Source organism: Diabrotica undecimpunctata, chromosome 4 (genome assembly GCF_040954645.1).
Source record: "Diabrotica undecimpunctata isolate CICGRU chromosome 4, icDiaUnde3, whole genome shotgun sequence".
Lineage (NCBI taxonomy): Eukaryota > Metazoa > Arthropoda > Insecta > Coleoptera > Chrysomelidae > Diabrotica > Diabrotica undecimpunctata.
Window position 1 is genome coordinate 92661414 of NC_092806.1, and position 25163 is coordinate 92686576.

The window sequence follows — 25163 nt, forward strand, 5'->3', positions numbered from 1 at the left end:
GGGTGTTGCTGGCGTGGACTGTATAGACTCTCTCAAACTTCCTTGAAGTATTCTGTTTCTCGATAGGACCATGAACAAATCCCCTTCGTTGGCTCAGTGAAGATGTTCGTTCAGTTGTAATGGAAACACCAAATAATAGTAGCAGAGTTTATTGTAGAGACGTACACTATGGGTGTAGACCCGGGATTACTTTGAGTAGAGACTGATGAAGTTGATCGTTGAAGACTATCAAGCTCGTTGAGTGAATATTGATTGAATGCCTCTCTAGGCAAGAGATCTTAGTTTTATATAAACTTTACTTGGGTCAATATTTTCGCGGACCTCGCGTGACATGTGTATTTAATTTATGTAAATAGTTTAACTTTGTCAGCACTTTTGACTGATGTACAAATTATATTATTGATAATTGACCAAGTGTGTATGTAACCTAATTAACTACGTGTGTGTATTTAATAACAAATAGATTCATTCGGTCTACTGGGTGATAAAATTATACTGTCCAATTTCGGATATGAATTCTAAAGATTTGATATTGGACATAGGATAAAATGACTACAAAAGAAAAATTTTGTGTTGAGAGAAAATAATATTTTTTTTTTGTTACACTTAAAAAAAAAGAAAATTTGTATCTCAAAACAAGGCGGGGATTTGTTATGGATCAGTTTATCGATCAGAAATAGAATAAAGAGTTTTTTTTATTATTTTAATATACCGCGGGCATATAAGTTAAAATACAACCCTGTACTTATTTGTAATAGTTAGAATAAGAGAAGACATTGTTTCCGTGACGGAACAGTTTTTCCTTGAAAGACTGAGTGAATAGTGAAAGGACAATGGAACCCGTATAATTATATATTTAAGGAATAAACTTTGTAATTGTATTTTGCGGTGGACATTTTTCGAAAGTAAATAAGAATTAGATTTAGATATGAGATAACAAGAATTTGGAAGCTTATTTCTGTTGAAAAAGGCAAAATTGTTAATGGTTTCTGAAAAGTAATTTGAGTGAAAGTTGTTTATTTGTTTTAAATATTATGTTGGAAATTTTCTAAATCGGAAATAAGTGGGAAAGATGAATGCTTATGATTGGTTAAAAAGGAATGATGGGGAATGAGAGAGTTGAGAAGGATGTCTGGGGAGATTGAAAAGATTATTATGTTACCGGCAGACCAGAAGAGAAGACGTGTTTTTCGTGTAGTCCATCTGAGTACCAGTGTTTTCTTTTGTTAGTGAAAAAGGTGGAAGCTGAGAGCAGATCAAAATCGAGAAGATTAATACCTCTTTTGAGTCTGCATAGTCCACGAGATATAATTGAGAAAGAAAGGAGAATTTGTGAATAAAGAGTACCGGTCAAAAGAGGCTTGGGCTTGTGTTTTCGGAGGAGTAGTTTGCTGGTATGCGGTTTGGATCGATGCTGAGAACGGGAAAGATTTGATGGTAGCCGGACATAATCAATCAAGGAAGGAACTGTGGTTTGATCGAGAGGAGACATCATTGGTGTAAAAAATAAAGGTCAGTCAAATAATTTGAATGAAAGAAAACTTTAAGATATTCTAAAGATAAAATCAAATATAAGCATACGAACTAAGATTCCAAGTTTCAAAGAGTTATTTTTTGTGAATAAATTATATTTTATATTGTCAATATTTAGTAGATATTATTATAAAACAGATCAATAGATAGTTTGTAATTAAAATTAAATTTAGAGTATACGAGTTTGTTGGGAAAGATAATTGCCCACAAAAGTTATTTATTAATATTCATCGTATTGCTTATTGAAAATAAATAATAATTTGTGTGCATATTTATGTTGTTTTAATATTAGTTCCGTTTCCTTGTTCTATCCCGATTATGAGCAACTAGGAGATACTGAACCCACTAGAAGAGATATATAAAGTAAACTGATTAAAGCAAAATTAAGAAGGCACCCTGAGAATTTTTAATAGTAATTGATTTGTATGACTCTGCATAAATTAGTGAATTAATTCATTAAATAATTGGATTAATTAAATTAGTGTTAATTAATAATAAAACATCATAAAGCAGATCACAACAATATATATATATATATATATATATATATATATATATATATATATATATATATATATATATATATATATATATACAAACAACACGGTTTATTAGGGCTGTAGTCAGAAAGTTTGGCCGGGATGTTACAGAAACACTCTTTTGACTTTTGGTCTAGCTTTCGGAATTGTTTAATTCCTTTTTCAAGACACTGTAATTAGAAGAATGTGTAAATATTTACAATATATCACAAATTGTCAGTGCAACTTACTAGTCGATGAGATTAGTTATACAAAGTTACGACACTCAATATTAATAACACACATATAAAATATAACATAAAATAATGAACAAAATACATTTTAAAATTAATTAATGATAGTGAAACTTCGTTTATGACATCTTTTAACGGTGTGTTTTAACTGATCCATAGAGAACAGAAAGAAAAAACAAAAATAGTATGATAAAATGTAATTAGATGTTCTTCATGTTTTATTAATGGAAGTAGTATATTAAACCTGTCTTGATGGTATGCAACATGTTTTGCATGCAGGTGTATTATGGTGTGTATATGTAAAAGTAAATCTTTATTTTATTTTTGATGTTTTGTCAGTAAATAACAATTAATGTTGCTCAGTTTATCTGTCAGACTTTTTATTTATACAAGACGTATTGGATTTAATGAAACACATTTCCAAGAAAACACGTTTTGAATGGTTTTTTTCTTTTGTCAAAATACAGGAATCCTCGAAATTAAATTCATGTTTTAACGTTAATGCATGTTCTGTCAGCGCTCATGCATTTATGCATAAAAAAAAATTATTGAGCTTCTGAATAGTTCGACCGATGTGAGCCTGATCTACTGTCCAGCCGACAGTAGACGGTACTTATCGTGTCTCAATATGTGGCCTAGATATTCAAGCTTTCTTTGTTTGATTGTGCTCACGATTTCTTTCTCCTTTCCGATTCTTTGGAGTACCTCTATGTTAGTGACATGTTCGATCCAGGATATCCGAAGAATGCGTCGGTACACCCACATTTCGAATGCTTCTAGTTTTCTCGTGAGCGTCTCTGTCAGCATCCAGGCCTCCATACCATATAGTAAGATCGAAAAAATATAGCATTCAACTAGACGTAGTTTTAGGGGAAGAGACAAATCCTTGCTTATGAGGAGCTTTTTCATATTGTTAAATGCTGCTCTAGCTCGTTCTATTCTCGCATTAATTTCTGTCGCCTGTTCCCATTTTGCATTTACATTGGTGCCAAGGTACACATAAGATTCTATATGGTCAATTAGTATGTTATTTATCCGTAATTGTAGAGCAGGTTGTTGCTTTTTGCTTATCAGCATCCACTTTGTCTTCTTGAAGTTGAGGCTTAGGCCGTATTCCTCACTAACTGAATAAACTCTTTCTATTACCTGTTGTAATTCGTCTATGGTACTAGGAAGGATCACCGTGTCGTCGGCATATCTTATATTGTTCGTTAACTCGTCGTTTATTTTTTTGCCCTCATTTGCATTTTCCATACATTTGTTAAATTATTTCCTCGGAATAAATATTGAATAGGAGTGAGGATACGATACACCCCTGACGGACACCTCTTTTGATCTGCAACCTTCCAGTGAGTCCGTTGCCAATTTTTGCTCTTGCTGTTTGACCACAGTATAGGTTTGCCACAATTCGAATGTCCTTGTCGTCAATACCTGTCTTTCGAAGAATATCCATCAATTGTTCATGATTGACATTGTCAAATGCTTTTCTAAAACCCACAAAGCATAAATACACGTCCTTATCAACGTCTCTACACCGCTGTATAAGCACCTGGAAAACTGCTTCTCTAGTTCCAAGTGCTTTCCGAAAACCAAACTGCGATCTATCGATATTTGACTCACATTTATCATATATTCTTCTATGAATAATCTTAGTGAACGCTTTAGTGAGATGATGGATCAAGCTTATAAGCCGGTAGTCATCACAGATTTGGGCATTTGGTTTCTTCGGGATTGTAATAAATGTTGACTGTAGCCCGTTCCTCGGGGATTTTACCGCTATTATATATGTTGCTAAAAAGCACAACTAGATTATCAAGGAACTGTTTGTCTGATTTACACAGGATCTTTAATATTTCGCAGGGTACATTGTCAGGACCTGTTGACTAATTGTTTTTTAGTGATGCAATGGCATCTTCTATCTCCGATTTAAGGATTGAAGGACTTGTTTCTCCTTCTCCATATAGGTGATCATCAGTCCTGTCAGATGCAAATCATTTTTCTATGTATGATTTCCATGTTTCTAAGATCGTTGATGGCTCCAAGATAAGATTTCCGTCGCTATCTTTTATGCTGTTGGGCGACTTATTGAATTTCCTCTTGTTTGTCATTGATTTTATTTTTTTGTGCATATTGTAACTGTCGTATTTCCGTTCGTATTGTTCTATTTCCCTGCATTCGTTGAAAAACCATTTTTCTTTTGCTTCTCGAATTTTCGTTCTTATGATTTTGCGGATCTGCTGGTATTTTTCTGCATTTTTATTCTTGAATTTACGTCTTTCATCCATCATATCCATTATCTCATCAGACATATTTCATTTTTCTTCATCCTTCTTTTTTCTTCTGTCTGTCACGCTTTAATTGAGTCGCGCATGTTGTTTGGATTGCTTCCCTCGATTTATCCCATCTCTCTATTATGTCCGACGTATTCTCCTTAATGTCGTTTATTTTCTTTTCTAGCTGTTCTCGTACTTTTATTTCGGTTTCTGGGTTGGTGAGTTTCTTAATATCAATTGTGTTTAAATTAGATCTTATCTCGAGCAAGGGGATCTTTTAGATAAGATCTTTTCTCCTGTACAAGGTCAGGGAGACAAATTAAAAAACCTTGCAAGCTGGACTTATAAGGAAAAAGAAAAGAGGATTTATGATACCCAGTTAAGTGACAATCATATTATTCATGTTGGTAACAAGATGGCATGACAGGAGGTGACAGGACAGATTATTAGATTAGACAAGGTTGTTAGGTTAGGTTACGGGCATGTGAAGTTAATATACTTGTTGCATATACAATTACTCAATATTATATGGAATATCTTGGACATCCGTGCAAAACAAATTGTTTTAAATGTATTTAATTATTATCTAAATTTAAGAAGTGGTGAAAGTGTTAGAAGTTTAACCGATAAAGTAAATGCTATAACGGGAGTAAGTTTTAGTACTATTTCTAAAATACGCAAATAAGCTGCGAAAGGAGGACTAAGGCCCATAGAAAACGTACCAAAAGTAAAGTGAACAGCAGAAAATTCACTTACGATGCAGTAGTTCGTACGCAGCTACGTGCCACCGTGCATAGTTTTTTCTTTAAAAATTCACCGCCGAGATTCAACAAAGTTTGTGCACTGTTTAAAAAAGACAAGATTTAGCAAACATGTGCAAAATACTCCATCAAATGAACTTTGTTTTTTTCAAATGAGGAGTAAAGTCAAGCAGGATTGAACGGCCCGATATTCTAAAATGGAGGCATCAGTATTTGGGTGAGATAAAAAAATTTTGTTCTCAAGGATACACCCTCGTTTATTTGGACGAAACTTGAGTGAATGTTGGACATAGTGTTTCTAAATAATGGAAGGACCTCTCAGTGACTTCAACCCAGGATGCGTTTGTTGAGGGGTTGTCAACAAGCCTAAAACAGCCGACACAACGAGGCCCCCGATATGTTATAGTGCATGCGGGTAGCGAATTGGGCTTTGTAGAAGGTGCTGCTTTTTGGTTTTTAGCTAAAAAAAACCCAGCAGAGTATCATGATGAGATGGATGGTCCTATATTTGAACAATGGTTTAAGGAAAAGCTGCTTCCTAATCTTCCAGAGGTGATGGACAACGCTTCGTACCATTCGAGGAGAGAAGAAGTGATTCAGACACAAGCCTTCAATAAAAATCAAATTAAGACATGGTTGCTAGAGAAAGATGTGTTTTTTGAAGAAGATTATTTAGCTTATTATCAGAGCTCATTGAAGTTGTAAACACATACAAAGAAAAATACATTAAAAAACATATTGCCTCACATAACACATAGTTTAAGACCACTGCTATAGAACAATTAATAAGAAATGCATTTGGTATAGTCACAGTGGAAAACTGGAAAAATTATTGTAAACTTTCTATTAAGGAAGAGCAAAAATTTTGGGTTATTGACGGGTTGATGGACGATATTGATCCTGTGGTAATAAATGTGACGGATGACAGTGACAGTAATGAAAGTGATAGCGATGATAGAGAAGATGAGGATGATGTTAATATGCAGTGAGTAAATTATGTGATAGTGTGCAAATCGGCGGACACAAAGTGCCAAATCCGAAAAGTCTGTAAATAATAGTCCGGCAAAAGGCAAAAGTGAAAATTAGGTAATAGTGATATATATATATGTATATATATATATATATATATATATATATATATATATATATATATATATATATATATATCTATATATATATATATTGTGACGATTGGGGTTTATAGAAAATAATTTATAAGTTATATACTACATAATATTAGATATAAAAAAGTATTTGATTATTTTAAGAAGTTATATACTAGAGAATTTAAAAAAAATATATTTATGTGAGGGCATTTTTAATAAATTAGCATATAATAATTGTAAAAGTTGTATTTTAATGTTGTAAATATATTTAAGTGAGCCATGTGCATAGGCAACCAACTATACAGTGAGTGATAGACAGATATACTTACTCTCCAAGTGACATTTTAGGAAATAATTGGGAATATAAAGTGGGGTTATAATAATATATTGTTTGAATTGTGTATTTTATTAAATTAGAGTGTTAGTTACTAATTTGAATGTTTATTCTGATCTGAAAAGCCTAAATGTCAACAAAATTATCAATGGAACATTAACGAATTCTCCAGAGTGCAGAGTGTGACTATTGTTTACGGTCGAACATTCTGGAATAATGATTATGTCGGTGGATGGAACAGATATTTTTTTCGAGAACATCCATATCGAAGAAATCGAACATGATTTCTTACCAGAGGATTCTAGAGCATCCAAAAAGATATAAATACCCGTGATTTGGATTCAAGTGGGAGTTTTTAGTCAGAAGTCAGGCCAGTTCATTATGAAAGTTAGTAGACACATTTAGTTAGTGAAGTAAATTGTTCAGAATTTCAAGAAGTCAGTCAGAAAAGTTTAGTAAGAAATATGAAAGTTAGTTGGAGTCAGTGAATCAAGTACAAATAGTCCAATTTTTTAATATAGTGAGTTAAATGAAGATTAAAAATTATGCATATATTTAATGCACATTTATAATTATACACAAATAATTATTGAAGATTATAAAAGTATATTAGAAGAATATTGGATGGACATTGGAAGGAATTAAAATTATATTATGATTGGAGATTAGTATAAATCAACTTATAATAATTGGATATTGGTATATTGAAAAGAAGAATAAATATAAATGGTGTTTGCTGGTTTGCTTGGTGGTGTATAAATGCTGGTGAAGAAAACTATATCTTAAATTGGTAGAAGCTGATAATTGGAAAAAGTAATTTCACAAAAACAAGGATAACCGAAGTACGAAGACATTCAGTGATGATTAGAATATATATAGTGGAAAACAGTTCATTTAGGCATTCAGTGAAAGAAAGGTACAAAATTTTGTTAATATAATTTAGTTAGTGTCATAACAATTTCAATTTTGAAGATAGTTTGTTTAAATTTTACATTGTCTATAGAATTTAATTAGTTTTATAAGAATATCAATTTAAAGATAGTTTATTTTAAATTTACATTGGCTAGGTTAGATATATATGTGTGTTTCATAATAGTTATAATAAAGATAATTTAAAAAAGTACTTACAAGCTAATTCTTTGAGAACCGCGATAAAAACCCTATATATTATATTATTAAAAATACTCATTGCTCATCATTCAAACAAAAAACACATCATAACAATATATATATATATATATATATATATATATATATATATATATATATATATATATATATATGGAACGCATAGTGTATAAATGAATGGACTCTAAATAGAAAAAAGAATGAAATGAAATAACCACATTAGCAGAATGGGGGAGACACGTGTGGTCAAAATAGCAAGAGATAAATCATTAATCAGTAGAAGAAGTATCGGCCGACCGCGCAAAAATATGGAGTGACAACCTTCCATAGAGATGTCAATCCGCCAATGAACAAGCATGATAACTTATAAAGAGGAAGAAGAATAAGAAGATAAAATATAACTTTGATACGCCGAAATTTATTGGGCACTCTGTATATTTCAAAATACTTTTAAAATGTAGCTTTTATCTAATTACAAACTAATAATTTAAAATTTTTTAAATTTTTTTACTCTTTCACTGTAATCTTCCGCTCCGTTAGTGGTGATTCACTTTGTATACAAGGAAAAATTTTTATGTATGTAATTGTTGTTATTATTTACATGAAAATAAAATTAAAGCTGCACTTGTTTTTTTTTTAGTTACATCTTATCTAAAGCGTTTATAAATATGTAATGTTAAACAATAATAAAATTTAACTACTTTTATTACCCTATAATAATTACATACCTATATCTGTCAATTAAAGAAACAAGTATTTATATTGCATTATTTTGTATTCAACTATACATATCCTTTTAATAGTGAAATTAATTAACTACAAGTACACAGTGCTGAATACGGCTCTGATTAGAATGAATCATATATCGACAATCTAATAACAACACTTGCCTGAGAGTTTTGGTAACACTGATCTCCATAAGCTCAACGTTATTTTCTTAACTTAAAACAAACTATAGTAGCTAAGAACGACGCAGAAGCGGTTTCGTATGCGACTGTATTCAGATCATATGAGAGAAGAGGTTGAGATGAATCTTCCCTTACAATATTCTTTGAAAACTCCGCTGCGAAGTGTATACCAAAACTTGCCTATCCATCTTGGCAATATCTGCTGAGACATATAAATCTTGACGAAAACGAAGCAAAATTGATATGAGATCGTCTTAAATGGTAGGTCCCAGCATTTCTAGATCATTAAGAGAAACACCAGAGGAAGAAGCGCAAGAGCCGTCGAATACAACTCATAATTTAGTTGTGAAACTTTCTTCCTTTACAATACCGTGACGCGAAAGGTAGAAGTCCGGTTCTCAAGGATTATCTGAAGAAGATAATGTCATCTGCACTAACGAAACGTACTTATCCATGAATTGGACACATTTTTCCTTTAAAGAGGGATTATGACAAAATTTGAGATCAAAGTTATAAAACCGCTTGATTGCAACATCTTTAGTTACAAAATAAGACAGGCGACTTTTTTTAAGGGAGGTTTTACGACAAATCTGTCATCATTATCTCTCTGACAAGTACCTCTAAAATAAGCCTCGCGTCACTTTGTTCTAATAAAATATGTTTGAAAGCATAGCACTCTTCCAGAATATGTCTAGACTCTCGCACAATTTACTATCAGGGAAATTTAAATTATTATTATTACCTGTCCTAAGCACATTAGTTCCCAGAAATGAGCTGCTCCAATTAAAATATCTATCTGAGATGGGAATTGAAAATCAGAATCAGACAACCTTGTATTGGGAGGTACATGAATTGAAGAAATGTCTATATGACCACTCGGAATTTGGTCACAGATATTATCACTGATAAAACACGTTAAAGATAATCCAAATTGATTATAAATGAACTCTATACTCTACTTCAACTGTTGTTTTGAGTTTGAGTAGATTGTTCAATGACACACATGTTTGTTGGAGTTTCTCGTAGACCCAAGCATTTTACAAGACGAGAGATTACGAAATTTGATTGAGAGCCACTATCTGCAGCTCTGCAGTAATGCACATTACCAAGCTCCTCTCGAAACTGCACCTTGATGGTAGAGAGTAACACACCAGCATTTTGAACAAAACTAGAAAGAGAAACATTGTGATTGGGTACTTAATGAGAAATATTATCACTGCTACTGTTAGATGTGTTATAATGTGGAGCTTCAGGATGATTCTGGAGCTAAATAGGACCAGAGGATTCTGGCAGATGCATAGCAGAAACATGTGATTGATGTAAGCTTTCGGATACTTGATCCTTAGCCTCAGATAGGATGCACTGAGCCTTCACAATTGTCGAAAAATATAAATCCTCAAACTCTGCGATATAAAAGCTAATCCTCAGTTATTTCATCTATTGATACATCAATTTCAACTTGTAGCTCGTCGAATTGCCATATGATATCTTGTGAACTCGCAAGTCTGGCTTGTAATTCAACAACCGGCACATCTGAATTAGAATTAATTATTTTTTCTGAAAACTGACCGAAAATCTTCAGTTTTGTTTTTAAAGCAGCTCTATTCTTACCTAATTCCTCGATTTGAGATATTTTGTTACGTAATGTAAAAATATGTGAAAAAGAAGAAGAAATAATATAAGGTTACTAGCACTTTAATGAGAAATATTACTATGAGTCAGTGAAATTATATAAATTGAAATAATGCATAAACTTTAATGTATATATATATATATATATATATATATACATATATACATATATATATATATATATATATATATATATATATATATATATATATATATATATATATATATATAAGAAAAAAGAAGCACTTGTGACTCGTTTGGAAAAAATATATAACTGTTTTGGATGGGTTGGAGTCAATAAAAGCGGTCTTGGTTAAATATTTATTATCTCAAGCTTTCAATTGTGTTTACAATTATTATCAAGAGCTGCTAAAAAAGACAAAATATCTTACAAAGTTGAACTAGAAAGAAAAAAATTTTGGTTAACTCACCAACTCACCAAATAATGCGATTTGAAAGATTTCTTCCGGTCTCACCAACATATTCAGCTTCACACTGAGTACAACTAATGCTGTATACTAAATTCGTTTTTTCAAATTTGTCTATAGGATATTTAGTTTTGGAATATAAAGATGAAATAGTTTTGATGTTCTTTGTTGCTATTTTTATATTGTCAATAACCTTTAGTGTTTGTATTAATTATTAATTATATTCCAAAACTAAATATCCTATAGACAAATTTGAAAAAACGAATTTAGTATACAGCATTAGTTGTACTCAGTGTGAAGCTGAATATGTCGGTGAGACCGGAAGAAATCTTTCAAATCACATTATTTCTCACAAAAGTGATTGCAGAATTAAAAAACCATCTTGTGCTTTGGAAGGTCATGTAATCGATAAAGACCATATTATGGATTTTGATAACATTAAAATTTTATGTAGTGAAAGTAATAAATTCAAAAGGACTTTTTTGGAAATGGTTTGTATTAGCAAAAGTGATAATAATTTAATAATTTAAACAAAAGATCAGAAATTCAAAATCTAAGCAAAATTTATAATTATATTATTTCTTTATAATTTATGTATAAAACTTGTAAAATGTCACATTTTGATTTAATTTTCCATACATCTGTTACATTATTTCAGACATCTATCAATGGTGAATAAATCTTCTTTTTTGTTACTAAACAAAAAAGAATTTTTAAACAAAATTTTATTTTTGGCAATATAATTGTCAAAAATAAAAATTTTAAGTTAGCATTTATGACATTTGGGGCTTATTTGTATTTGGTTGCTATTTTAACTAATTTATAAATTCAATTGTTTTTGTGTTAAGAAAATGTTTTCAAAATTATACTAAAATTTTCAGAGAAGCATTTATTATGAGATTAGGACATTTTTATATTATTTTTGAGATGTATTAGCAGCAATTTTTATTTACCAAACTAATTTTATTTGGTGAGTTAACCAAAATTTTTTTCTTTCTAGTTCAACTTGGTAAGATATTTTGTCTTTTTTAGCAGCTCTTGATAATAATTGTAAACACAATTGAAAGCTCGAGATAATAAATAGTTAACCAATAGCCCTTTTATTGATATATATCATCCAGCCTTCATGTATCACGTCCACTGCTGGACATAGGCCTCCCTTAAACTCCTCCATTCTTTGCGATTTTGTGCTTTTTATTGCCAATTTTTGGTGATACGCCTAATGCCGTCAGCCCTTCGTGTAGGTATATATATATATATATATATATATATATATATATATATATATATATATATATATATATATATGCATACAGTGAACGGCTAAATTATGGAATATTATCATTATTTCGAGAACCGTCGAGTTTTGAGGGAAATCCCGAAACAGGTCAATTTTTGTTATAAAATACCCATGTTATAACGTACATGGAGTAGGGATGATGTCACCGGTGTAAGTGTAGTGACGAAAATCGTTAATTTTTTTAAAAAGAAATCGGTATAATGCGACACCTCATTTAAACGAGTATTTAATTTTCTATTTAACGACATTACATGTTTAACTAAAATATTGTTTTAAGGGTACAAAAACAATTTTTTTTTTATTTAAATTCAACTAAATTACAACTACTGATTTAATTAATAATGTACTTTAAAGTAATCAAATTATGCATAATAATTATTTTAAATTAAATGTTCGAAATGCCATCCATCGATTTCTTGACAATATGCAAATCTACGGACACATTCATCAAGTACATTGCGGATGACTTCTGGGCCCTGATTCTAATTGAGATTTCGATTCAAAACATGTCGAAATTAATATGGCGACGTCGAAATGCGACTTTGCGAACCTTGTGGATTTCAGCTGAACTAACCAAACGACGTCACTAATTTTCGATTTATCGAAATTAATTTCAACTTCAAGAAAGTGGTTGAAATTTCATTTCGAGTCGAAATTAATCTGACATGACTGGCTGGACTGGGAGAAGTGAACTTAGGTTCAGTTTAGATAGGCGGTGTTGTGTTTTGATTCTTGCAAGGAAAACTGAGGCAAAAAGTATTAATATGGCTGTGTTTTACGGACATTTGTTGGTTTTGGAGGAATTAGAGAGGATAGATATCCGACGCTCACAACGGAGGATAAGAAGAATGTTACGGGATACTCAAAATCCTTTTTCACTAAGTGATGTTCAATTTAGGCAGCAATTCCGGCTTAATAAACAAGCTGCAAATTATTTGATAAGGGTATTAGAACCATATTTGGAAGAGGGTGTTTATGCCTCTAGGATACCCAAAAAGTTTAGGGCAAGTATATTACTAAGCTGCGGCAAATTTAAAAATATATTAGAATATAACCACTAAGTCAAATCTTAGTGCTACTAGTGTTAATGGGAATAACCTTTGTGGTTATAACTTAGGGATCTCCCCCCATCGCCTTTTTTCTTTCCTTGCCATCTTTTCTTTCAATTCAAAATATAATTGCAAATGTCCACTATTTATGATTTAACAACTCAAACAAGAAAAAAAAGACGTTCACGTAACGTAAACAAAACAAACATTCAACAAGCGTAGTGCAGCGTGCAGCCAATAAACAAGAGGGCCAACCCAAATTTTCAGCAGTGTCAAAATGATAAACTAAATATCCCCAGTTTTAACTACAATCGAAATGAATGAGAATCGCTAGCGATTGCGACTGTCATGGCGTAGTCGCTTTTAAATTTCGACATCGAAATGAAATAGAATCAGGGCCCTGGAGTAATTAGACTCATTTCATGCCTAATTCTATCTTTTAAGTCCTGTAAGTTTTGGGGTCTATTGACATACACTTTTGATTTTAAGTAACCCACAGGAAAAAGTCTAGAGGTGTTAGATCTGGCGACCTTGCTGGCCACTCTATAAAACCTCGTCTTCCGATCCACCTCCTGGGAAAGCAATGATTTAAAAATTGACGTACTTCACGTGCGTAATGCAAAGGGGCTCCTTCTTGTTGAAACCAGATATTTTCACTAGGTAAATTTGGATTATTGGCATTTGGATATATGTTAGCAAGGACAGGTATAAGTTGATTTCTCAAAAAAGTTAAATAACGTGAGTGACTCAGTCATCCAATGTGTGTTTTCTTGACTCCAATATCTGCAATTTTGACGATTCACGGTACCATGTATAAAAAATGTCGCTTCATCGGAAAAAAGGATTTGATTGATGAAATGTGGATTGCGGATACATAAATCCTGCATAATTTCAGAAAATTGAAGCCGGCGATCGGGATCGTCGTCGTTTAATTCCTGATGTAGTTGAATTTGGAGGGATGGTATTTTTCTTTTTTTAAATACGTAATACCGATCGTTGAGAAACTCCAGCATATTCACCCATTTGTGTTGAACTACTGTGAGGATTGTCATATACATTTAATAAAATATCAAGTTTCACATTGTCTTTGGAATAAATTTTCGGAATATTTTACTTACTGTTGATTGGCTGATGGATCTGTCATAATTTAGTATTCAAAAGTAAAAATTACAATTGACAACTGATGACAATTCACAAAATCAAAACATTTACGTCAATAAATATTACAATAACTATGCCACTATCACTTGCTTGAATTAACATTTGATAAAAAGTTTCAGTGTTTATGAGATAACTTTTTGTGTCCATTATTATTTTTACTTATCTTTGATTTTTTAAGTATTTACTTCAGAAAGTCATGGCAGGAACCGATGGATGGCATTTCGAACATTTAATTTAAAATAATTGTTATGCATAATTTGGTTACTTAAAAGTACATTAATCATTAGTTGTAATTAAGTTGAATTTAAATTAAAAAAAATTGTTTTTGTACCCTTAAAAAAATATTTTAGTTAAAAATGTAATGTCGTTAAATAAATTAAATTCTCCTTCAAATGAGGTGCCGCATTATAGCAATTTCTATTTAAAAAAAATTAACGGATATGTCACTACACCCACACCGGTGACGTCATCCTTGCTCCATGTACGTTATAAGATGGGTATTTTATAAGAAAAATCGACCTGTTTCGGGATTTCCCTCAAAACTCGACGGTTCTCGAAATAATAATAATATTCCATAATTTAGCCGTTCACTGTATATATATATATATATATATATATATATATATATATATATATATATATATATATAATAAAAAACTTATATTTCATACAATGTCTGAATGACGATAGTATGTACAATGCAAAAAAATAGTTTACACAAAGAACAATGAATCCCTTAAGGCTGATTTATAAACTTTACGTTGGCGTTGGCGCTGGCGTTCGCCGTTGACCTTGGCACTGGCTAGCATATACTGCATTTATAAACTTTCGGTTGGCGTTGGCGTTAAAGATCATTTCAAACCTTACATTTTTGATTTGATATTATTAAGTTTGCTTGAAACTTAATACAATGGAAAATGAAAATGCTCGGCCTTTGTTAGGTGCAGTGGCACTTATACACGATACTTTGTGTTCGAGCAGTACTGAGCCTTCGAAATAAAAGACAACGTCAATACAAACGGAGGCCCATTAACCAGAACAGAAAGGCAAGAGGTAATTTTAATTATTATACAAATATAAAAAACTGGGATACATAGCAGTTTTTTAAATATACCAGGATGCAGGTTCCAGTATTTGAAAAATTACTGCAAATGGTAAAACCAAAAATAAATGTAAACTATGGCTCTGATCGAATTTCTAATATATAGGGAATATAAATTAAATTATCTAAACTATATCACTTTATAAACACGTGGAAATACAAACAAACAAATAATTTAGTTTGATTTGTTTGACAAACCTTGTCACTTTTTCGGTATCGCTATTGGCTGCAATGACAAAGATACAGTTTTTTTTATGTTCTGTGATCGCGACTACAACCACAGAAAGGTTAGTGTATTCTATGCTACAATGGCCAACGGCAAAAGATAAAGTTGGTTCATCTTGAACGGAACCGAACGCCAACGGCGAACGATGTTTATAAATAGACATACGAATTTCCCATTTGACCATGTTGTAACGCGAACGTCAGCGCCAGCGCCAACGCCAACGTAAAGTTTATAAATCAGCCTTTATAATATTATCACCGGGGCGGCCGGCGGTATCAAAGTCACGTAATAAAAAACTAGATTCGTGGAAAGGCCGATTATTGTTAAAAATTAACGATTACAAAGTAGAAATTTGTCATTATACAGTGTGAACAGACAATATTAATATTTAAACCCAAATATATACAATTTGCATAAACACAGTGGAAGTAATTTGTAGCCATTTTTAATTGGCATGTAATAAAATCAGATTCAGCAATTACATAAAACTTACCTTTGTTAAATCGGTGGCTGTACACTCAATAAAAACGTTTTTTGTGTTCAATGTAATTTTTGAATGATCTCCGTTAATAATTGGTGGTAGAGATAAAACAACACCGTTACTGTCTGTAATTACAGGGTATACTGGGCTATCCTTTATTATTGGTAGGTACTGTTTTAATTGAGCATGGGTCTACAAAAATAAACTTTTATTAAGAAATTAAAAACGATATAATACTTTTATTGTCATAAGCTACGGGTATATACATGATAACGTCAAGATGAGGATAAATGGATTTAAATATAATAGAAAATAGACACAATGAATTCAAACCTAAAAGGATAGGGACAGAAAAGTAGAAAAAATATTTTTTCCGGAAATAATGAGTTATTTATTTTTTTATATATATATATATATATATATATATATATATATATATATATATATATATATATATATAAATATCTCTATTGGATACTTCTCCTAGTTAGACAAAAGGTTTATTATCACCATATAATAATATCAATGGCTTTAGAGAAATCTCATGAATTTAGAATCTAAAATGAACTCAACTACTCAGCTTATACGGTGGTCCTTAAGTAATTGTACAAAAAGAAACCGTAGATTTTGCCCTTTACAATATTAAAATTTAAGGCAACTTGTTTTGATAAAATGTTGATATTAACACGTTGCCTGCCGTAGAGGATTTTGTAATACTTTCCGTTCACGCCAGTCACCGAGACGGCATCACAGTTACATTAAAATTCTCGGTCAAATAGACCTCGCTGGCGTGCAGAGCAATTTTTTCTCGGTCACATAGACCGAGACGGCAGGCAACGTGTTAAGAAAGATACAGGGTGTTAAAGTTAAAATTTAAAAAAATATTATGCGTCATATATGCCACATATGTTGCGTAAATTTGCGCTTAAGTTTTTTGCTGTTTAAGTTAGTTTTATTTCTGTTAAAAAATTTTAAAGACATATTATTTTTACAAAGAAAAGGTATACTTGTTTATAACTTCAAAATTAAACCGTTTTCGGGATAATCGCATTTTATAAGTTAGCTGTATAATAATTCTTAGTTGTGATGTGTGCGGTAAAGCATTGAATACCTGTGGATAAGCATAATTAATAGTTGGTTCTTATTAAAACAACTCAAAGATGATAATGTAATATCACGAAATGCTTGGTTATGGCTGCTAAATATCTTATTGGAGAGAAGCTTCTATCTTCTTCTTTAGGTGCCTTGTCCGTATTTAGAAGTCATCATGTTTACAATTTCCTTTCTCTATCACTTCTGTAATTTTCTATACTAGCGTTGTATAAAGAAGCGCTACGAGACGGTGTCACGAGTAGCTTCACGAAATGACGGTCTTCACATCGATTTATTACTCTTTATTAATTCGTTTCTATATATATTTTTTAACGTTAGTTGTTAATAAATTCCTTTCAAACTATAAACAAATCTTATTTTTAAACTTCTTATTTATTTTATATAATAATTAAATTTACTATCAAATTAATGATCGAATATCAAATTTATATTTTATTAATAACTTAATATTTAGTCTCACTTTGACGGGTCCGTATTTTGTTGATACGTTAGCAGGTGGCGCTACTAGCAAACATAATTTATTGAATTATTTTAATATAATAAAATTTGTTCAAAATGAAAATAATAAATAAATAATAAAATTACTTCATTAAATATTAAAAATATTATTTAAAAAATATGGAAAACATGGTATGAATCTTTGCGCTAGTCTACAGTGCCAGCTACTGTACCAACCACCTTTTTTGAAGGCAGTGTTGATGCCAGTAGACAACCCCAATGCATTACGGGAAATTTTAATGTTAATCGTCACACCAGCCTCAATAGAGACTTCATCCCACTACATCGACAATTATTCTCCTGATCTTTCTTTCTTTTAACTACACATCCAGTTTTACTTACTTCTACATTTCTTTCTATTTTCCCATAGCTTAATATCACCCTATATAATCCGTCATACTTAACTCTATTCTTGTCACCACTAACACTATCATCTAACATCCCCCTTTTTCCAATATCCAATTTCCCATCCTCTCCAATAACTACCATCTTAACTAATCACACAGGTTTTCTTATAAATACTCACTTTACATATATCAATCTCTTATCACAATCAGTTTCAGTATCCCCAGCTTACATCTTTACATTCATCTATTTCTTTTTCCTCGATTCATCTTCCATAAATTTCAAACCAACTTTTATCTCTACTTACTTCATACAATGAAACAATTAGGTAATAACATTCTTTTTATCTCCTTTGAAATGATTTATAAATTTTCAACTACCTAACTTAAATTTTGTCTTACCCTGGTATATACTCGTTTTCATCGTTCTTGGCGTGTGCCTGAAATAAGCTACTACGGAATTTTTAATATTCGCCTCTCTCTGATACACAGATGCGTAATTCAATTGTGCGAGTCACGTTCTTCATGGTAAAGTGCGATGAGAAGGGAATGAAGAGACCACTCACGTCTCCCAGTATTGTAGCAATGACACCGATGCGTTTGGCCGATACGGTGTCGGTGATAAGTTCGGCCTCTTTACGAATACAGATAGCTGGCAGTGACGTGTTTTTTTTAACATGTTACCCTGATCTGTGCAGGTTTGAAGTAGCTGATGAAATAGTTTTTATAAGTAAACAGTTTTTAATTAAGTAATAGTTTGAGCTCTTACTGTGTGGAATTCCATTACATAAAATAATACTCTCGACACCTTAAAATTTCCAGTTTATTATAAATTAACTCTCTCTCTTCCGATACCCATTGCAATAATGACTTGTGGCATTGTTCTTGAATGAGCTGGCTAATAGGTTTATAATTGTAGCAATTACCATTGATATTTTATGTTGTTTTAGTCGATTTTAGTCAGTCATTGTTGGAATTTGTTCCGAACAGTTTTACTTATTATTTTTTGTTGTGAATAACTAATTGTTCTATTTATTAAAAAAAATGCCGGGAAAAACGATAACAGGAGAAATGAGACAATGTGTAGTTCATTTATTGGAGTATTTTAAAAAAGAAAAAGAAAACAACGGACCTTTGCTTTCGTTATCATCGGTACATGAACGAGTAGCGGACGCTTTGAAAATCAGTCTTCGCACAGTGACAAGAATAAAGAGTGAATACGAGACAGGGGCAGCTCTTACTACACCAGGAGAGTCACGTAATGTACAAAAAAAAAAAGACTAATGATGTCAGCGATACTATAAAAGGAGAGATTAGAAATGTACTGTATGGCATGAAAGCAAAAGGAGAGCACGTTACAATTAAAGTTCTAAATACACAATTAAGAAACAAGCATCTCTATGACGGTTCTGATACAAGTTTGTGGCGTCTTATGAAAAATTGTGGGTTTTCATACCATGTATTGTCTCCAAACGACTGTATTTTTTGAGGCATTATATGAGAAATTTTTTAAGTCCAAGCCCACTTCAGTTCGTTTTTTTAGATGAAACATGGATATTCCTAAAAGGGGCATATAAACGTACTTGGCAAGATGACTGTGTGAAAAGCATCAGAAAAGGACACGAAAATACAGGTAAACGCTTTGTTGTTTTACATGCCGGAAGTAGGCAAGGATTTGTTAAAGATGCTGGATTACTATTTTCTACGAAATCGAAGAGTGCAGACTATAATGATTCTATGGATAAAGAGTCTTTTAAAAGGTGGGTCTCCGAAAAGCTGATACCAATGTTGGAGGAACTATCTCTAATTATTATGGATAATGCCTCATACCATAGCTCTTTAATAGAAAAGTTACCGAATGCCAGTTGGAAAAAATCGGACTTACAAGAATGGTTACGAGCGAAAAAAATAATTTTTGACGACGATTCGGGCAAGACAGAGCTATTGAGTCTTTGTCGCCAGAATAAACCACAAAATACCAGGTACGTTATAGACGAGCTACTCCAAGAACATGGGCATCAGGTTTTGAGATTGCCTCCATATCACTGTCAATATAATCCGATTGAGTTGGTCTGGGGCATTTCTAAACAATACTATGATCGTCATATTGGAGAACATGGACGTGGAGATGAAACAGTGAAAAAAGTTTGGGGCGATGCATTAGCTGAGGCAACACCTGCAGTGTGGGCGAGTTGTGTTAACCATACTGAAAAATTAATTCAGGACGACTGGGCAAAAATGGTCACATATGATGAAAATGAAAGTAGGATTATCATCGATTTGGCGGAAGATTCCAATGATGAAGACAGTTCCAGTGAAGACGTTGACTGATTATCTGATTAATCAAGGTCAGTACGTTGTAACAGTTCAGAATTTGCTACAGTGCTTAAAACTTAAAAAATCTGTATCATTTTTTAATTAAAGTGGGTTAAATAATTAACACTTTTTTGGGTATATTTCAAAATCCTTTTAAAATGTACTTTTCGTTATATCCTGTCCTATTGTACTGCAAGCTAGAAAAATACTTCTTCGCAATTTATACGTATATTCCGTTATTAGAAATTTAATGAAAAATAATTTATAATTTTCTTTTATAACTATTATTTCGTTTGACATGCTACATTTTGCTCCGCCACTGGAGGAGGTAAACGAATCGAGCCTAGACAAGGAAAGACAGATGAAACAACTTATTGCAAGTGTTTTTACACGCACACGCCAAGAACGATGAAAACGATTATACCAAATTTACTTTACATCACAGTCACTCATTGTTGGACATTCTCCCCTCTTTTTTAAAATACCAAAAATTGCTATTGATCCTACTACACATAAAACACAATTCTTCACTAAAAGCGGCCAATTTACAAACTGAAGCACAATGACTTTTGCTCCTACTACATCATTCCACTTGACATTGACGGGTACTAACTGATTTTTCATACCATCTTTCTATCAGTTAGCCCTAGACTCCAGAACAGATCAGAGGTAATGTAAGTCGATAAAACCTCACCAGCTACAGGGGGTCATGTAAGATGCCCCCATTTTCAGTTTTTATTAATTAACAAAGTTAACAGTCTATTGCATTTACCTTTGTAAATACCATGAGGATTGTTTTTTAATACTGATGTCCTTCCAATGTTTTTCTGTGGCCATACAATGTTTTAACAACTTTTTATGTAAGTAGTAAACAACCAACGTGTTCCTTCTATATATTTAAATTTTAACTTACTTGTTTTTTAATATTGGTATTTTTACTCTCTCTTTTAGTAAACTGATGATGGAATGATTCAATTCCGAAAAGATCTTCTTTAAAATAAAAATTTTAAGCTTTTAATAAGCATTTTTTATACCTTAATACACAGGAACACCACGTGCTTTGAAAGCAATTTGGCTTAAATCTTATAATTACTTAATTAACTTAATATTTTAAAGTGTAGAATCTACGGATTACGGTACAATTACTTAAGGACCACCCTGTATAGGAATGGAAAATATGGAGACAGTTATCAAAAGATTTGTAGGTGATTAAATATATAGTTTAAAATAAAGTTAAACATTTATGAGAGATACCCTTGGTCTGTGTTTTATTATCAATGGTACCAACGACTTTTAAAAAAGGCATATCACATATTAATGAATCAAACCAATAGAGGTTTTATTAGAGCCTAATATTACAAATAAACTAATAAGTCACCAAATGAGGTATTGGCCAAGTAATAATACTAACCAAAAAGTAAATATTAAACACAAGATTTATGATATGAAATAATTAAGCGTAATATTTAAGAAGTTTTAAAGTATCTATTTATATGGTACACAGTGAGAACGTAAAGATTTGAATAAATTCAATATTTTTGCAACTAAAAATATTTTGACGAAATCTTCGGACAGACGATTTATATTTTGGATTGCACATCGGCTTGTTCACCATTTTCATGTACATGACGTCATCGATATTTTTTCAAATGAAACGATAATCTTTTTTCGTTTTTGAATTTTGCTTTAAAAAACGATTTCAAATTAGAATTCGTTCGTGGATTAGAGAGAAATGTTTATTATAATTTTATTACAATTTTTATACAATGTTTTTTTATTTTGAGTAACACAATACATCTTACAATTAGATTGCCGTTACTTCTGACAACTAAGGCCGTACTGAAATTCTTCTAAAACTCTATTTAATGTTACTGGGAGAATGCGTCTTACCTCATTTGGAATTGTATCTTTTAATTCTTCAATATTCCCTGGTCTATTTATGTATACTTTAGATTTAAGATAACCCCAAAAGTAAAAATCAAGGGGGGCTAAATCACGAGATCTTGCTGGCCAATCTAAACTTCCTCGCCTACTTATCCAGCTGTTGGGAAAAACAGTATTTAAATAATCACGCACTATAATCGCATAATGGGGTGGTGCGCCATCCTGTTAAAACCATATTAAATTACCAGGCATATTTGAATTTTTGTTATCTGGATATAGTGCGGCGATTGCAGCAATAATATCGTTTTAAAGCATTTCTAAATATTTTTCCGCAGTCAACGTTCCTTCAATAAAAAATGGCCCCAAAATATTGTTGTCAACAATTCTTGCCCAAACATTAACTTTTTCCGGATATTGTGTATGCGCCTCCATCATCCAATGAGGGCTAGTATCTGACCAATATCTAATGTTTTGCCTATTAACAATGCCATTTAAGTAAAATCTGCTTCGTCTGAAAACACTACATGTTTTACAAAGTGCGGGTCATTATTACATCGCTCCATCATCATTCGCTCAATCAAACCTTTACGTCCTCACTGTATAAACGTGTACTAAAACACGATATAATCCAGTCAGATAAACTATATATATATATATATATATATATATATATATATATATATATATATATATATATATATATATATATATATATATACTTACCGAATACAATATCATTAATTCTTCAGCAGAGAACTCTTTTTCTTGATTAAGAGGTACAAACCTAATATCTTTTGGTGGCTTAGCATCATAAATAAAAGGCCCCTTAATAGTATCATAATCATGTGTACCAATAGCAACCAATGAACGTTTTCGGCAAATGTTATGATGCAACTTATCTTGTAATTCTATGAAACTGTTATATCTTTCTTTATCAAATGTAATGTTTCTAAGAATAGCTGACACGGCATAGGGTCGTATTTTTGCAGTATTGGGCTTTATTATTAGTTTTTCTAATGATCCCTCTGCTGGTTTAGTAGCACGAAATTTAGGGGGAGAAACTCTAAAAATTAAAATAAATACATTAATTACATACATATTTTTCTACGTCCAGTTCCACCTTTTAATTTTAAATAGGGAATATACCATGTAAGGCACATTATTAGAGTGACAATTCTATGGATTATTCACGCATCCATGATTTGTCTTTCATAATCTTAGTTTTTATGAATATGTATTCATTTATTGAAAATATGACAGTTTTAAAAAAAAATTAAAAGCACTTTTGCTTCGTTAATGTGTCCAATTTTTTCTATTAAATAAAATAGTTTCACCTTGTCCATAAAGAATATTATGCATTATTTTGACAAATTGAAGCGGTAATGAAAACACCTACTTTATGAATGCTTTTTAAGTAGCGTGATAAATTGTGATTTGAGGTGTTCAATCACAAAATAGTCCATTAACTTGTAATCTCACATTAATCTTAACTTCCTGAATTTTTATAATTTAACCGTGAATAATTGTGAACCACATCGATTAGTAGCTTAATTAAAGTTTAACTTCCTGCAAACTATAGATTGCCTAATAGGTATTGAGGAAATGCTAGGCATTTCCCCGGTTCAAATTATATTTGCCAGCTTTCAAAAGTCAAAGGTTTTTGTTCTGTGCAGAGGGCAATACACTTATTTGATGAATCGTAGCATTTTAGTGAGATTATAAATAAAGCTTCGGGACTAGGTTGGGACGCAGTCTATTACAAATTTTTACCTCAACAACAACTAGAATGTAATAATTCATTCAAACAACTACTAAAACTAATCCAAAACATAATAGAACAAAATAGAATTTCTCAAGAATGGAGATCAAGCATCCCAATACCTCTCTTCAAAAAGAGGGACAAATGGAACCCGGAAATAACTTGACTGGGCCAAATTAAAGGACGTTATCCACTTATTGTACGCAAGAGAGATACCTTTAGTAATCAAAACGATCGAAAATATCTACCAAAACAACACAATAAAAGTAGAAGAACTAACTGACCCTATTGAAGCTGGCAATTGGATAAGCCAAGGAGATTCCCTGAGTCATCTATTTTTCAAGTTTATTATTAATGAAATAACAACAAAAGTAAGAACTTAAAAAGGATACCAAATGGGAGAAAAACAACTTAAAATAATCTGCTATGTAGACGACGCAATACTACTCTCTTAAGTGAAGATTATTTACAACTTATGATGACCAATTTAATATAAGCGCCAGAAAATTTAACATGTTCATTTCCCCAAAAAAGACAAAATACATGGTTAAAACAGCAAATTTACTAAGATTTAAGTTGGAGCTGGAAGGTCAGATAATAGAACAAGTGATGGAGTTTAAATATCTAGGCATCACATTATCTAGCTACGGAAAGCTCGAAACAGAAGTTGAAGATCAAGTGAATAGAGCAAATAGAGCCTGAAACAATATGGAGAAATAACAATATCGGGAAAGAAACGAAAGGCAAAAACGATGTAAGAAACGGCAGAGATGAAAACACTTAGAAAAATTAATGATAAAACACTATGGGACAGAGCTAGAAGTACAGATAACACGTAGATGCAAGGTGGAGAACATCAAGGAGTAGGTAAGAAATAGAAGATTAGAATGGAACCATCATATAAGCCGAATGTCAACAAATATAGTAGCAAATACGGCAAGCGACGGTTCCCCAATAGCAAGACGATCAGTAGGAAGACCACCACGAAAACGATAGAACGACAACTTACTGGAGGCATATTGAAAAACAGACAAAGTCATGTCTACATAAAAAGA

General features: G+C 31.8%; 1 protein-coding gene across 2 annotated transcripts in view; it reads right to left on the reverse strand.

Annotated features, from left to right (window-relative positions):
- The window catches only part of beta-PheRS (phenylalanine--tRNA ligase beta subunit), a 212810-nt gene that overhangs the window by 154657 nt on the left and 32990 nt on the right, over window positions 1–25163 (reverse strand). For both annotated transcript variants that reach the window (XM_072529913.1, XM_072529912.1), the window contains exons 4-5: window positions 23073–23412; window positions 16207–16386 (exon numbers count right to left, since the gene is read on the reverse strand). In XM_072529913.1, coding sequence (XP_072386014.1) covers window positions 16207–16386; window positions 23073–23412 — 520 coding nt within the window. The remainder of the gene's footprint in view (window positions 1–16206; window positions 16387–23072; window positions 23413–25163) is intronic.